The sequence below is a fragment of the Talpa occidentalis genome, unplaced genomic scaffold (assembly GCF_014898055.3).
Source record: "Talpa occidentalis isolate TD23 unplaced genomic scaffold, MPIMG_talOcc4v2.1 talOcc4.4, whole genome shotgun sequence".
NCBI lineage: Eukaryota > Metazoa > Chordata > Mammalia > Eulipotyphla > Talpidae > Talpa > Talpa occidentalis.
In genome coordinates, this window is record NW_023604295.1 from 34,781,436 (window position 1) to 34,795,257 (window position 13,822).

The 13,822-nt window shown below is 37.5% G+C and overlaps 1 protein-coding gene across 3 annotated transcripts in view; it reads left to right on the forward strand.

The window, feature by feature from the left end:
• LPP (LIM domain containing preferred translocation partner in lipoma) overlaps window positions 1–13,822 on the forward strand; it is a 640,196-nt gene that overhangs the window by 280,503 nt on the left and 345,871 nt on the right. For all 3 annotated transcript variants that reach the window (XM_054700434.1, XM_054700432.1, XM_054700433.1), the window contains exon 6: window positions 4,553–4,665. In XM_054700434.1, coding sequence (XP_054556409.1) covers window positions 4,553–4,665 — 113 coding nt within the window. The remainder of the gene's footprint in view (window positions 1–4,552; window positions 4,666–13,822) is intronic.

Below are 13,822 nucleotides of genomic sequence, written 5' to 3' on the forward strand. Positions count from 1 at the left end.
TTATTTTTTATTTATACAATAGCTGGGGTACAGGCCAGAGGCACGGGAGGGTGAGAGGATTCACCAGAGACAGAGTGGGGAACAGAACAGGCAGACTGACTGAAATACACTGCTGAGCGGAGCAGTAGGCAAGATAGGAGATGTCTGCTGTGCCATGTGGGTAGCTGCCTGGCCAGCCAAGGATTAAACTTGTGCTGCAGAGGCTGTGGATGGCTTCATAGTGCTGTGCTTAACCCCTCACACACCAGGGAGGCCCTGTTTTGATTGTAATAGAGGTAATATTGGTTTACAACATTTATGTTTTAAAGGTATAACCCCCCCCCCGTTAGGTGTTGTTACTACACCATACCCATCACCAAACACCCATAGTCCTTCTGCAGAGTTCATTCTACTCCCTCTCATCTTTGTTCTAGCCCCTCACCCTCCATTGAATGCTTTTCTTGAGGAGGATCACCACCTAAGCATCGAAGTGAGATTCTCTCTGTGTTAAAATGGAGAGGAGGACCTCCCGGTGGCGCAGCGGGTTGAGCACAGTGCTGTGAAGCTGTCCACAGCCTCTGCAGCACGAGTTCGATTCCCAGCTAGCCAGGGAGATACCCACATGGCGTGTCAGACCTCTCCTGTCTCACCCGCTGCTCTCCTCAGCAGTGTATTTTAGTAGATTTGCTTGTTCTGCGCCCTGCTCTGTCTCTGGTGAATTCTCTAATGCTCCCACACCTCTGGCCTGTACCCCAGTGCTTGTACAAATAAATAAATCTTTAAAAAAAATAAAATAAATAAAATGAAGAGGACCTCCCTGCCACAACACACAGACACACACACACAGACACACACACGCACATTTTTTCTTTCCATTTTGCCATCTTCTTTAGCATGGAAATTCAATTTTGCCTTTCCACTTAGCTGAACTTATTCTTACTGCAACTTAGAAGTGTTTCCCTTTGTTTATTTACCCACGAAAATGAAATGAAAGTCAGAATTCTCACAGTCGCTCTTAGTCTGATTTTAAGATAGCTATTTTTTTCCTTCCAACTATCTTAACTATGTCAGGGCCCATTTCTACCCTTTTGTCTTTTGTGTATCTGTTTTCTAGACCCTTATCCCTCACCTACTTTGTTTAAAAATGTGAATTTCATGCTAAAGAATGCAGTAAGAAGGCTATGGTGGTTGAACTTGGAGAAATTAACACCTTAGTTGAACTTAAAGCAGATAATTATTATGAAGTTACTACTATGGATTTTAAAAATTGCCTAATCTTGCCTGGAAAATAGTCTAGATTTATTTTGTTTTCAAGTTATTTCTTCAAAATAATATTATCCAATTTTCTTTTCTGCTCCTTTTCACGCTTCCAGGAGTGCCATCAACCTGTTTCTCACTATATTTAATTTCATTGCAGAAATAGAGTCAAGAAGAATAGAGCTGGAAGTGACCTTAGAAACAGGCAGCATGACTTTTTATTCTGACACTGATTTGCAGTGAGGATTTTGTCTGTTCATTTGGCTTTTGTGGGCCTCTGTTTTTGCCTTCATATGATCTCTAAGCTTTAGTTCAGTTCTGATAGTGTTTAATTTTCTGACAATTCTTTATGACAGGATAATCTGTTGAATTATACAATGATGCTCAGAAATCCTCTTGTAAAGTAGGTGTGAAAAGGCAGAGGTTCAGATAGAACATTTGAACCTGAAAATCAGACTGTGAGCTAGTGTTAGATGGTAAAGTCTCCATCAACTTGTGTCTCCTTTTTCTGTTATTTAAGAAATCCGTGAAAGTACTTTCCCTATCCATTATGATTTTAAAGACAGAATAGAACTTGATGAAGATTCTTTTTACTTTAATAGTTGTTAAGTATTTATTAGTCCATTCTTTTGCCAAGTGAAGGTCAAATAAGTTTCTCTATCTTGGCTGTATATTGGTCATCTGTGATGACTGACAGCCCTTCCTCTCATACCCAAGGTCCTGATTCAATTGGTATGAGATGAAGTTTGAACAGCAGAATTTTTATTTTTCTTGGTGTTTCAGTGTATCACCAATATTGAGAAGCGCTGGGTGGCACTAATAAGGGCTTGTGAGACTTACAACCTTAATGAGAATACAAAGTATGTCCCCAGATGTGCACACCCAAAAGTATGTTAGAAGCAGGCATGTTTACTTATAACATAATTCATGGAACATTTCTAATCCTGTGAGGTCTAAAGAAGGGATAGTATGGTATTTTGCTTACTGCAGTGGTTCTCAAAGTGTTCCAGGACCAATAGCATCAGCAACACCTGGGGATTTATTAAAAATGTAGTTTATGAGGCTCCATCCCAGGCCTGCTGAATCAGACTTTCTGGGGATGAACTGGGGCAATCTCTGTTTTAACAAGACCTTCCAGATACCCTGAAGAACCCCAAAGTCCGAGAGCTATTAGGATAGAGTTTTTATAGGGTCGAGAGGTAGTATATAAAGGTCTTAAGGCAGTGTCTTGTGCATTGTAAGAGTTAATGGGCAGAGTACTCTAATATTATTATATATGGTTGCTTGGTAGTGTGAATATGGTTGGGAGCTCTACTTGACAGCTGTTAATTCTTCCAATGCTAAGACTGTTTTATATATTTATATATATATATATATATATATATATATATATAGTGAATGGAGACCCCGTGAACTATCTCAGAGTTACATTAGAATAACCCATATGAATCACCATCCTTCTACCGTGTTGTTTAGACTCTTTTTTTTTTTCTGAAGACCAAAGTTGTGGTGTTTTGGTACTATCCGAAACTAACTCATTTGGTGATAGAGATGGCTGCTTTGCACTTCATGTGGAACAGCTGAAGTGCAAGTAAAAGTTGCTTATTCTTAAATAGAGAAGAACATTGCCCATATATGTCTAAAAACATTATTTTCAAGATGAAAAGGACAGAATTTTTTTTTTTTTTTTAGAAAAAAGTTTGTTTTCCAGTAGAATTTTTTTCTTATGGAGAGAATTTAAGACGATTCCACAGAGACCTTGTATGACCACACCTGACATTTTAGGGGTGGATGCCTTTTTTAAACCAATGCTAACTTCAGTGTGTGCTATTTTTTCTTAAATACAGATTTTTTTAAAGCTCTATTTTTATTTATTTATGCATATAAGAGCTGGGGTATAGGTGAGAGATGGTGGGGAATGTGGTGAGAGAATTCATTAGAGAGTGGGGAGCAGAATAGGCAGATCTACTGAAATACACTGCTGAGGGGAGCAGCGGGCAAGACAGACGAAGTCTGCTGCGCCATGTGGTTAGCTTCCTGCCTGGAAATAGAATTTATGGTGCATGGTCTGGCAATAGCTTAGTAGTGCTGCACTTAATCTCTTGTGCCAACAGGGAGGCTCCAGTGTTCTTTTCTTATTGGGCAACAATGTTGGTTTTCTGCTATCCTAAACCCTCATTACTACCTACCTGGATTGTGTTTAGATTTCCCAATCAGATGTTTCTTATTCCAGTTTTTCCTAATCTTTCCTGCATATACTTTATATTGGTCTTAATTAATCATATTGTAAACTAATGTTCCCTTCTCAGAAATCCTTCGTGGGTCCTCACTACACTTAGGCAGCTTCAAATGCTTTGCTACATGGGCAACATCCATACTTCAAAGCTTGTTTTCTTCTTTGCTTTAATTTTTATAACCTACTTGTATTATTTTATGTTCCGATATTTATGTCATATTGTAACTTGCCCTTTATTCTCTAGACCCTGATTTTTTTTTTAAGATTTATTTATACATACAAGAACTCGGGTACAGGCCAGAGTTGTGGGGGGTGAGAGAATTCACCAGAGACAGAGTGGGGAACAGAACAGGCAGACTGACTGAAATACACTACTGAGGGTAGCAGCAGGTGAGTCAGGAGAGGTCTGCTACGCAATGTGGGTAGCTCCCTGCCCAGGGACCGAACTCGTGCTGCAGTGGCTGTGGATAGCTTCATAGGTTGCGTCTTAACCACTTGCGCCACCAGGGAGCCCTAAATCCTGAATTTTTTGATCTATGCCTTTATCCTCCTGTCTTTCTCTCTAGATGAACTTTCTCTCTTACCACAATGTTCAGGGGCTACTGAAATGATCCAGTGAAGTTTTCCTTGTTTCTCTACCTGGACATAAGCTTTCTTTTATACTGACTTCTAGAAGACTTTGTAGGTATTAAATTGCATTTTGTAATATCCTTAATTGTTATACATTTTTTTTCCTTTTCAACTTGATTGAAAATTTACTGAGGGCAAGCATCAAGCATATGCATGTCAGTGTTCCACCACCCAACAGCCTTCCCTATTCTTGTTAAATGTACCAGACCCCACTAGAATAGCTTTTTTTTTGCCACTTCTGAGTGTCAAATCTGGTCCTCATTCTTCTGAAGGTTAAAGCTACTAATTAAGTTGAAGAGAACTAAGATAGGGAATAATTGCTCTACAGCACAAAAAATTATGTGTCAAAGCAGTAAAGTTACAAAGCAATAAAATGCCAGCAAATACAGTTTTTAAAAGTGTTGTAATATTTCATCCATATTAATTGCATGTGTGTTTTCCTTTCTATAGGTGATTTTCTGCCACCCCCACCTCCACCTCTAGATGATCCCTGTATTATTCCACCTGGTTCTGGAAACTTCCCTCCTCCACCGCCCCTTGATGAAGGTGCTTTCAGGACGCAGGTATGTTCTTTGGTTGAAGTCACCGATAGAAACCATGCTATATAAGTTGTGTTTATAAGTAAGCTCATGAATTCAGTGATTGTTTCTGAGATGGATATATACTTATGTAGAGCCTAAAGAGAGTATTACAATTCACAAAGAACTAAGTTATTTTAATGCAAAATACCCATCTCAAGATTTTCAGAGTTCTGCTGGCTTACTTTCTGAAAACCTGAAAATCTTTTTACTTAGAAATGTTTCAAAAGTAAAAGCCATTTTTTTTAGGTATGCCATTTGAGAAGTCCACATTTTCTTGTTCTTCTGGGGACATAGAACTATGCTATTTATTGCTTTTTTTTTCTGAACCACATATGTTGCGTTCTAAATGAGAAAGGTTTTTGTTGGTAACTATTGGTCCTAATTTTTCAGCAGCATCTTTCTAGCAAAAGCATCTAGAAATCCTTAAGGTTTTCTTTTCTGAGTGAAGTCAAGGGTGCATTTATAGTCTGTTTTGACTATATAGAAGAATTTTTAAAAGATTTATTTATTTATGCATATAATAACTGGGGTACAGGCCAGAGAACCTTCTCTGATGAGAAGATTCACCAGAGACAGAGTGGGCAACAGGACAGGCAGATTGACTGAAATACACTGCTGAGGGGAGCAGCAGGCATGTCAGGAGAGGTCTGCTGTGCCATGTGGGTAGCTCCCTGCTGGGGGATTGAACTCGTGCTGCAGTGGCTGTGGATAGCTTCATGGGTTGTGTCTTAACCCCTTGCGCCACCAGGGAGGCGCTATGTAGAAGTATTATGCTCCAGAGTTTTTGATTGCAAAGTAACTCATGGCTGAAGTTCAGAAGAAGCATTAGAAGTCACGCTCAGCCTTTGTAGGGACATTTGTTGAACTAGTCTCCTGTATTTAGGCAATAAATGCTATTCATGTCTGAAAGGGAAACTAAATAGCAAATTCATAATGTTACTCTTACTTTTGGGGGCTGATGATGTTACTGTCAATAGGCTGAAAAATAAGACAGTCCTTATCTTTAAGAGAAGCATCAGAAATATGTGTGAATGAAATGGAATGACTTCTGATACTTGCTTCAAAATAAGAAGAGTGAGGAGTTACAGAGTGAGAATATGGGTGAAACATGATTCATTTTGAGTTGATTCCTGGGTGCACATTTTTCCTATTCTGTGGTCTATCTTTACATATAAACCTTTTTTCATACTAAGTTCTAAGGAGGAATAGATATGGAAAATAGCTGCTTCAATGATTCAGTCTTGTCTACTTTATTCCCTCCTATTTTCAGATTGGATGACACATAGGAAGCAATGATTTGGCTCATTCAACAAATATTCTGTGTTTTTGTGTGAGTGCCGTGATAGCACTAGGAATTCTATAGGAAAAAAGACAGGTAGGATTCTTCCCTCATGAAAATTACATGAGTGAAACTAGTAGAAGTAAGCAAAATACGTATATTACAAAGTGCATGGGAATAAGAGTCAGTGCTGTGGGTCATGGGAAAGGGATGTATCCAACCTCAGGTGGACATGCAACCTGAGAGAATGACCTAAACAAGGCTTAGAGGAAGAGAGGAGGGAAGGAGCCATATGGATTTCCTGGGGAGTGTTTTTATATAGTAGATCTCAAGGAATAGCGGAAGGTTCTTTTCCCCACTGATCAGTTAAAATTAGTAAGTTCCAGTCATAATGAGTAAGCTCCAATTGAGACTAGATCTTTTAATAGCTCTTAAAAGTTTTATGTCTTAGATATATATGTTACACATTTCCTACGTTTTTCCTTGCTCTAAGGTTGTAAAATCAAAGATTCAATGTCAGTCTACACAGCTTATGTTTACTTTCAGCAATAAAGAAATCCCTTGGTAAATAAAAGTAATATTTGTTTTAATTATCTTTAGATTTTTCTGTTAACAAAAAAACACACTTAATATTCGCCTTTTATATACTTTTCCTTTTTTTTTGTTGATGAGAGTTCTTTGCATATTGTTTAACTTAATAAGTCTACTTTCTTTTTTGCACTATCATGGGAGCTTTTTACTTATTTTAAAATCTTTAATTTTACAAGATTGTCCTTGTGAATGAAGACTTGTGTTTGAATACTAGTTGATCAGCATACTCTGGTTATGTTATCTTGAACAGGTCACACTAAGTCTCAGAGTCCTCATAATTAAAAATAACTCTATTGCTACTAATTTAATGAAATACAGATGAATTTGAAATTGCTAAACTTAATGACTACACAGATATTGTGACATTGTAATTATTTCTATATAAAAATAGCAATACCAGGAATAATAACAAGACTTTGACAAAGGAGTTCATTACAAAAAATTCCTACATGGAACGTTGACAAAATTACAAAAATTCATTTTCTGTATGGACCATGCCTTGATAACTATACTCAAATCATGACTTTGTTTTTGAAAAGGAAGGAAATAAACAAAAAGCCTGTTGCCATGTTGGCTTATGTTCTCTGCAAAACAGAAGGAAGTATGATAAAAAATAAAATAGAGTTTGCCAAATGGAAAAGGACAAATCTGGTAGGAAAGGCGTGTTATTCTTGACTATGTGGAAGATTGTTGGCAAGTTCAAAAGGAAACAGGCATGCCCTTCCCTTGTGTGGAGTGACTTGGATGAGATAGTGGCTTGGCCCCACTGTTGCCATATCTGCACTACCTTTAGATATGAGTTATAATGGAGCCCAAAGTAGTGTAATTGCTGGAGAAATTTTTCACTTTTCCCTCTCAGCTACAGTGAAACCTTATGTTGCCAAGTTCAAATTATAGCCACGATACATGTGTTTTATGAAAAAGTCTGTTTATGTTTCCACCCAAATTTTCAGGTTTGTGCCAAAAGAATGTCTACTAAATGTGACTGTAAGAATTATAAGATTGGTCCTCCCCAGTGGCGCAGCGGTTGAGCGCTGGGTTGCGAAGCTGCCTGCGGCCTCTGCGGTGCCGGTTCGATCCCTGACTGCTCCCCGGCCACCAGAGGAGGGTCCCACATGGCGTGCAGACCTCTCCTGCCGCCCGCTGCTCCCCTCAGCAGTGTACTTTGGTCCTTCTGCCTGTTCTGCTCCCCGCTCTGGCTCTGGTGAATTCTCTCACCCTCCCGTGCTTCTGACTGTACCCAGTGCATGTATAAACAAACAAAAACAAACAAACAAACAAAATAAATAAATAAAGCATGCCTCTATTAAAAAAAAAGAATTATAAGATTGTCAGAGCTGATAGGGACCTTAGAGATCATTTAGGTTACATGCTTTTATTTGGAAGGACCCAATGTTGCTGGAGTTTTGCTTAAATGCAGTTTTGCAAAAACCCCATGAGTTTTTGATATATGATATGCTGTAAAGTTTTTTTTTTTTGCAATAGATAAATATGTAGTAAAAACAAGTAAATACAATTTGTTTTGAGAATTTGATTTTTTATTGTAAAAGGTGAATCTTAGAAAACAAACCACATACTTTCTTTTCTGTCAGGATCACTTTGACCTAAGTGCCTGGAATTTTGGAGGAACCATTTTGCAGTAATTTCATACATTCATTTGTTCAGCATTCATTGACTACAACTTGATTGCCTTCTATAAGTCAAATACATCCATTAGAGATTATAGCTTTTAGAAATTGGCATCATAGATCTAATGTCCACTGTCTTTACTTTGGCACTGTTAGATTTTTTTCTGTTAAGATGTCGAGTTGCTAATTTTTCCTATTTCAGCCAACAGGTGGTCTAGCTGAAACTCAAGCTTAAACTACTGCATAGATACTATCTTAGCATTGCCTAGATAGTATCAAAGGCAGAAATGTTTCAGAGAATTTCACATGTATAAGGAAGGAATATGTGATTTGAATCTCCTAATTATTTTTTTTTAATTTAACAAAATGTGTATCAGTGACTTACAGATAAACAATGTTGAAAGATAAGGAGCTGGACCAGATATAGTAGCTCAGAGTCAATTTTGGGAGAGGCAGTTACATACAACTTTTAATTTAAGTGCATTATTGCAAGTTATGCTTGAGTCATCATGCTATGATTGACCAGAAGCATAATCTAAGTCGTATGTTGTGGTCAAGGGTGGGAGAAATAAATTAACCGTGATGGAGAGCTTAAAGTAGGATTCTTGGAAACAATTTTAATTAACCTAAACTTTGATGGCTGGATAAGATCTTAATTTCAGATGGGGGGAATGGATTTTTTTTTTCAACAATAATGGAATAAGAATAAGAATACAAAGGAAGAAAATCCCAAAGTAGATATGATAAGTCTGCATTTCCAACTGTGAACTATGCCTTATTTTCTTAAACCGTTGATAGTGGTTTGTATTGTGGGTGTTTGTTATTACTGTACATATAAGGTTGCTATCCCCAGATTTGTTGTTGATGTTTTTATCATTTCACCAGGTAAAATATATTGCACCTGTGAGAAACCCCAGGCAAACATTTCCGAATTGTTTGGTGGATTTGCCTAGGTCCTCTGGGACTTATCTGTTGACACCTGGTGGCTTTGAGCTTCCTCTTTTTTGTAGCTTACTTTGCTTGACTTTTCTTCATGACCTCCAGTTGACAACTCCTACTTTTACCTTCCTTATAGTGACCCCTCCTGTGGCTTGTACTTACTTGCTTTTTGTATACTTTTATCTCTCTGTTTTCACTTATACCAGTAGGATGTCTGTGTTTTGGAGTGCAACTCCTGTCCTTCCACCTCAGAAAACAAATTTCTGTTGTCCATTGTAGGTTACTTTAAAAGGTAAAGACTGTGATCTGCCCCTTTATGAGTTGCTCACACTGATTTCCACCTACCCTCTTAGAAAATAACAGACATTCAAAGGAACTGTCAGGCCAGGAGAGTGAGAGGTGATACTTGCCCCAAGGAGTTGATCAATAAAGCTATCCAAGTGGTGATTTTCTGAGGAGAGAGTGAGAACAGTATAAATGAACTATGTCCTGGACTTGGGGATATGGTCAGAATTAGTTAAAAAGTGAAGGAAGTAGAGAAAGATCAGAAATTATTTAAGGTCTTATCGTTAACTTAGTCTCCAAAAGCTTGTGAAGACATTTTCAAGCTCTGTATGTGTATGGTGAGGGGTGATTTATAGTAATTACCTACTTCTCCATTTTATGCATCTCATTTATCAATTGTAGTTTTAAAATTTTTTATAGTTTTAGCAGACGAGGCACTGGCCTCTGTGACTTATATTCTAGTATCGTAATGGTCACATGTATGGAGTGGCAGGAATTTACCTATAGACATTGAAAACTCAGGCTCACAGTCCTGGCTACATTCATTCCTGATCTTAGAGAAACAAGCTGCAGAACTTGCTTTAGATGGTTTGTACATAACTTTTCATAGAAGGCATCCACTCTGGTACCTGGTGGCGTAGTGAGGAGGAGGAGATTGGGTATAAAGGAAGGCTCTATGAAGTTAAGTGTAGAGGCAGTGGGACATGTTGCTATACAAAAATCCAAATCATCATCTAAATCTTTGGGCCATTTTGAAGTGCTGTTCTTTCTGTGCTGTGAGAATTCAAGTGTATCTTTAACTGTGAAGACATACTAGAGGAGTTATTGAGATGCTTATTTCTTCCTGGCCTTTTGCCTTGTTCTTTTGGACCTTAGGTCAGCAAACCATAGCTGATTTGTCAGGTTGTTTGTGACCTTGGCAACAGCTGTAGCAGCAGCAGCTTGTTTGAAGATGATCTCCTCCTTGACAGTCCACGCATGTAGGTCAGTGCATGTTCAGCAGGATTGGAAGGTTCTTTGGCATTTCTCTCACTTGGGTCAGTCTGACTTTCTAGAAGCAAATGTCAATGTTTTGTATGTGTTTTTTTGCTCAGAATGGTCCTCTTACTGGGTATTCAGATTAGAAGAGAAAGATAGCTGTAAAACTTGGAAAGCAGGAAGCCTAAAGTCAGTAGGGAATAGTATTCCAATTTAGCAGTTTGAGCTTTTTTTCACAGAATGCAACAGTTTATCTTCTTTATTTTTAAATAATTTTTTAAAAATATGTTTTTGAAGAACATATTTAAAGAGGTGAACCTTGTTGGAAATGTAGACACATCCAGGCCCTATGAAAACATTATGGAGGTTTCTCAAAATATTGACAAAAGATCTGCCATATGACCCAGCAATTCCACTTTTAGGTCTCTACCCAAAGAATGCAAAAACACTAACGGGAAGGGACATATGCACTCCTATGATCATTGCAGTGCTACTTATAATAACCAAGCTATGGAAATACTCTAAGTGCCGAGCAACAGATGAGTGAATTAAGAGGATTTGATACACACACACACACACACACACACACACACACACACACACACAATGGAATATTACTCAGTGATTAAAAATATGAAATCTTGCCATGTACAACAACTTGGATAGAAATGTAGAGGATTATGTTAAAGTAAAGTAAGTCAGAAGGAAAAAGACAAATCAAAATGACTTCACTGATATGTGGAATATAGAGAAACAAAACAAAGGAACAGACAAAACTAAACCAAAATAAGCCCTAAAAAATCAGAATGTAGAATTTAGGCTATCAGAGCGGGGACAGCGTGGGAAGCACTGGGTTTAGATACTCAATGGACTATGTAGAGAACAACACACACACACACACACACACAGACACACAATCACATACACACCCTCTCCTTTTCAAATCCAGTTACCACTGCTCCCTCTACACTGAAATAACCTTGGACATATTCATGCTCTCTGTAGTGAAAGATTGGTTAGTTTGCTCAAACTAACCAATCAATAACCAAAGTCTTATAGGGAAATTGAGTGTGGTTAGTTCTGCTGTATGTGGGGGTAACCAGTGAAGCTAGGTTTGCTTTATCTCCTTATTTTCTTTATAGGGGATAATTTATAGTATTTAATATTTTAGAAAATTTCCTTTGCCCAAAGTTAAGTGAAACTTCTGATAGTGGAAGTTTACCCCATTTTGTCTCTCCCACCAATTATCTTTGTGGTTCTTCAAATCGGAAATATATATTTTCTTATGTCTAATATATATTTTATAGTAATGTAAATAAATCAATTAATATAGCTTAAATATTTTCAGACATGCTTTACTATCAAGCAAAACTTATGATATGAATATATAAGTTCACCTCTAATATATAATATACTCCATATGAATCTTGAACATTCTCCTCCTCATTGCTGGATCCAAGTGTTGTTAAAACAATTTGGAGGATGTGTTGTAATATTTTAAAAATCACAGCACTTCTTTTTTAAGAATCATTTCTCACATTAAATTGTACCACCATATTATTAATAAACTATAACTTTTGTTTATAGTTTTGTCTTTCTTACTTGCTTTTCCTTTTCTTGAATTCATCATTCTTATTCTTTTTCATTTTGTTCTTTTTATTTTCTTGCTATAGTATTTTAGTATTTTTTTTTGGAATAATCAATGTGGGTGATATAGTTCAAGTTCTTATATATCTGAAAATGACTGTTTATGCCTTCATATTTAAGTAAAAGTTTGGCCATCAAGTAGTATACTGGAGGCAATTTTTTTTTACCTCAATATACTAAAAATAATTTGTACTATCAATAGTACCATTTGGTATTTAGTGCACAGATGAGAACTCTGAAGTTAGATTTCCAATTTTTAAATTTTTCTTGCTTGGCCTACAAGTCTTATTTATGGGATTCAGAAGTTTTTTTTTTTATTAAATAATAAATTTTATTTTTATATTCCCCCATACAACTGCACATGCCCCGTTCTGACCCCAATCCCTCCCCTCCCGGCCCCCACCCCCCAAAAAGTGTCTCTGGTTCATAGTTTTTTGTTGATTTTGATTTTCACTTTCTTATAGTTATTCACTTTCCTGGTCCCTTATTTAAGTTTTCTAGATTCCTGCTATGAGTGAGACCATCCGGTATTTTTCTTTTTCTTTCTGGCTTATTTCGCTGAGCATGATCCCTTCCAGCGCCATCCATGTTGCTGCAAATTGCATGTGTTTATCTTTTTTGAAGGCTGAGTAATATTCCAGGATTCAGAAGTTTTACTCTCCTCACCCTCATTTGAGGATTCTGTGAATTTGTTTGATCTGAGGAATCATTTTTTTCCCCTCTAGTTAAGGGGGATTTATTTGGAAAAAGTATTTTGATCTTTTGTATCTTTCATTTGCCTGTTTTTTCCTTATGGAACTCCTATTCATGGTTTTGAATTTCTTCTCTAGGCTTTATATTGGAATATTTTCCCAGTAGTCCTACCACATGGAAGAAACCCAATTGCTTGCTTGCTTTTTTTTTTTTTTTATTTATGCGATGATGATGATGCACTCTTGACTTATAAATGCTATTACCACCTGATTTGGGAGAGAAAATATGGTTGGGAATGGTTTTGGACTTGCTGCTCTGATAGACCTAGCTAGCTTGCTTTAAAATGTTATATGTGTTAGGAATAAGTAGTCCTGGCTGGTTGTAGCATATCAGCATTCAGTCCTCACCATATGTGTATAATTCAGAGAGGCAGCCGGTGAAAGGGTTTCTCTTAGATGGACATGCCAAGAGCAGACAGACAAACTGTATCTCTGAAGCTTTTCATTAGTTATGAGACGCCATAGCAGGGAACAAATCCCTTTTTTATATGCCACACATATATTCCAACAGAATGTCAGGGCAAGAGCAGATTCTGGCCAGCCCTTCTGTGGGTTGGTCTCCTGTGTGCTTAAATACCTTTCCAGTTTCTTCCCTTACTATTTCCCCATCCAAACCTCTCAATGACTATGTCATCAGGAGAATCAAGATATGTGACAAAGTTCCTTTTATTAGAAAGGATGAACTCATTCAGTGATTTCACTGCTATTTTGGCATTGTATATCCTAAACATCCTTTTCCAAGAGTCTTCCCTACCCCCTAACACTTTTTGTTGTGGCAACTTGAAGTCAGCATAGATTTTGCTAGTTTTGCCTATTCATCTCAAGCTTCACTCGGATGCCCTTGAGGGCTTCACCACAGAAAAGCCCTCTCATCTAAGATGAGAAAAACTCCTGGGAAAACATACTATGGCAATTAATACTGTAAGTGCTGAATCCAGACAGCCTGGCTTCCCACCTGGCTTCCCACTCACTGGCTATTTGATTATGGTCATGCTATTTAACCTTTCCATGGCCCAGTTTACTCACTGGCAAAATGGTCA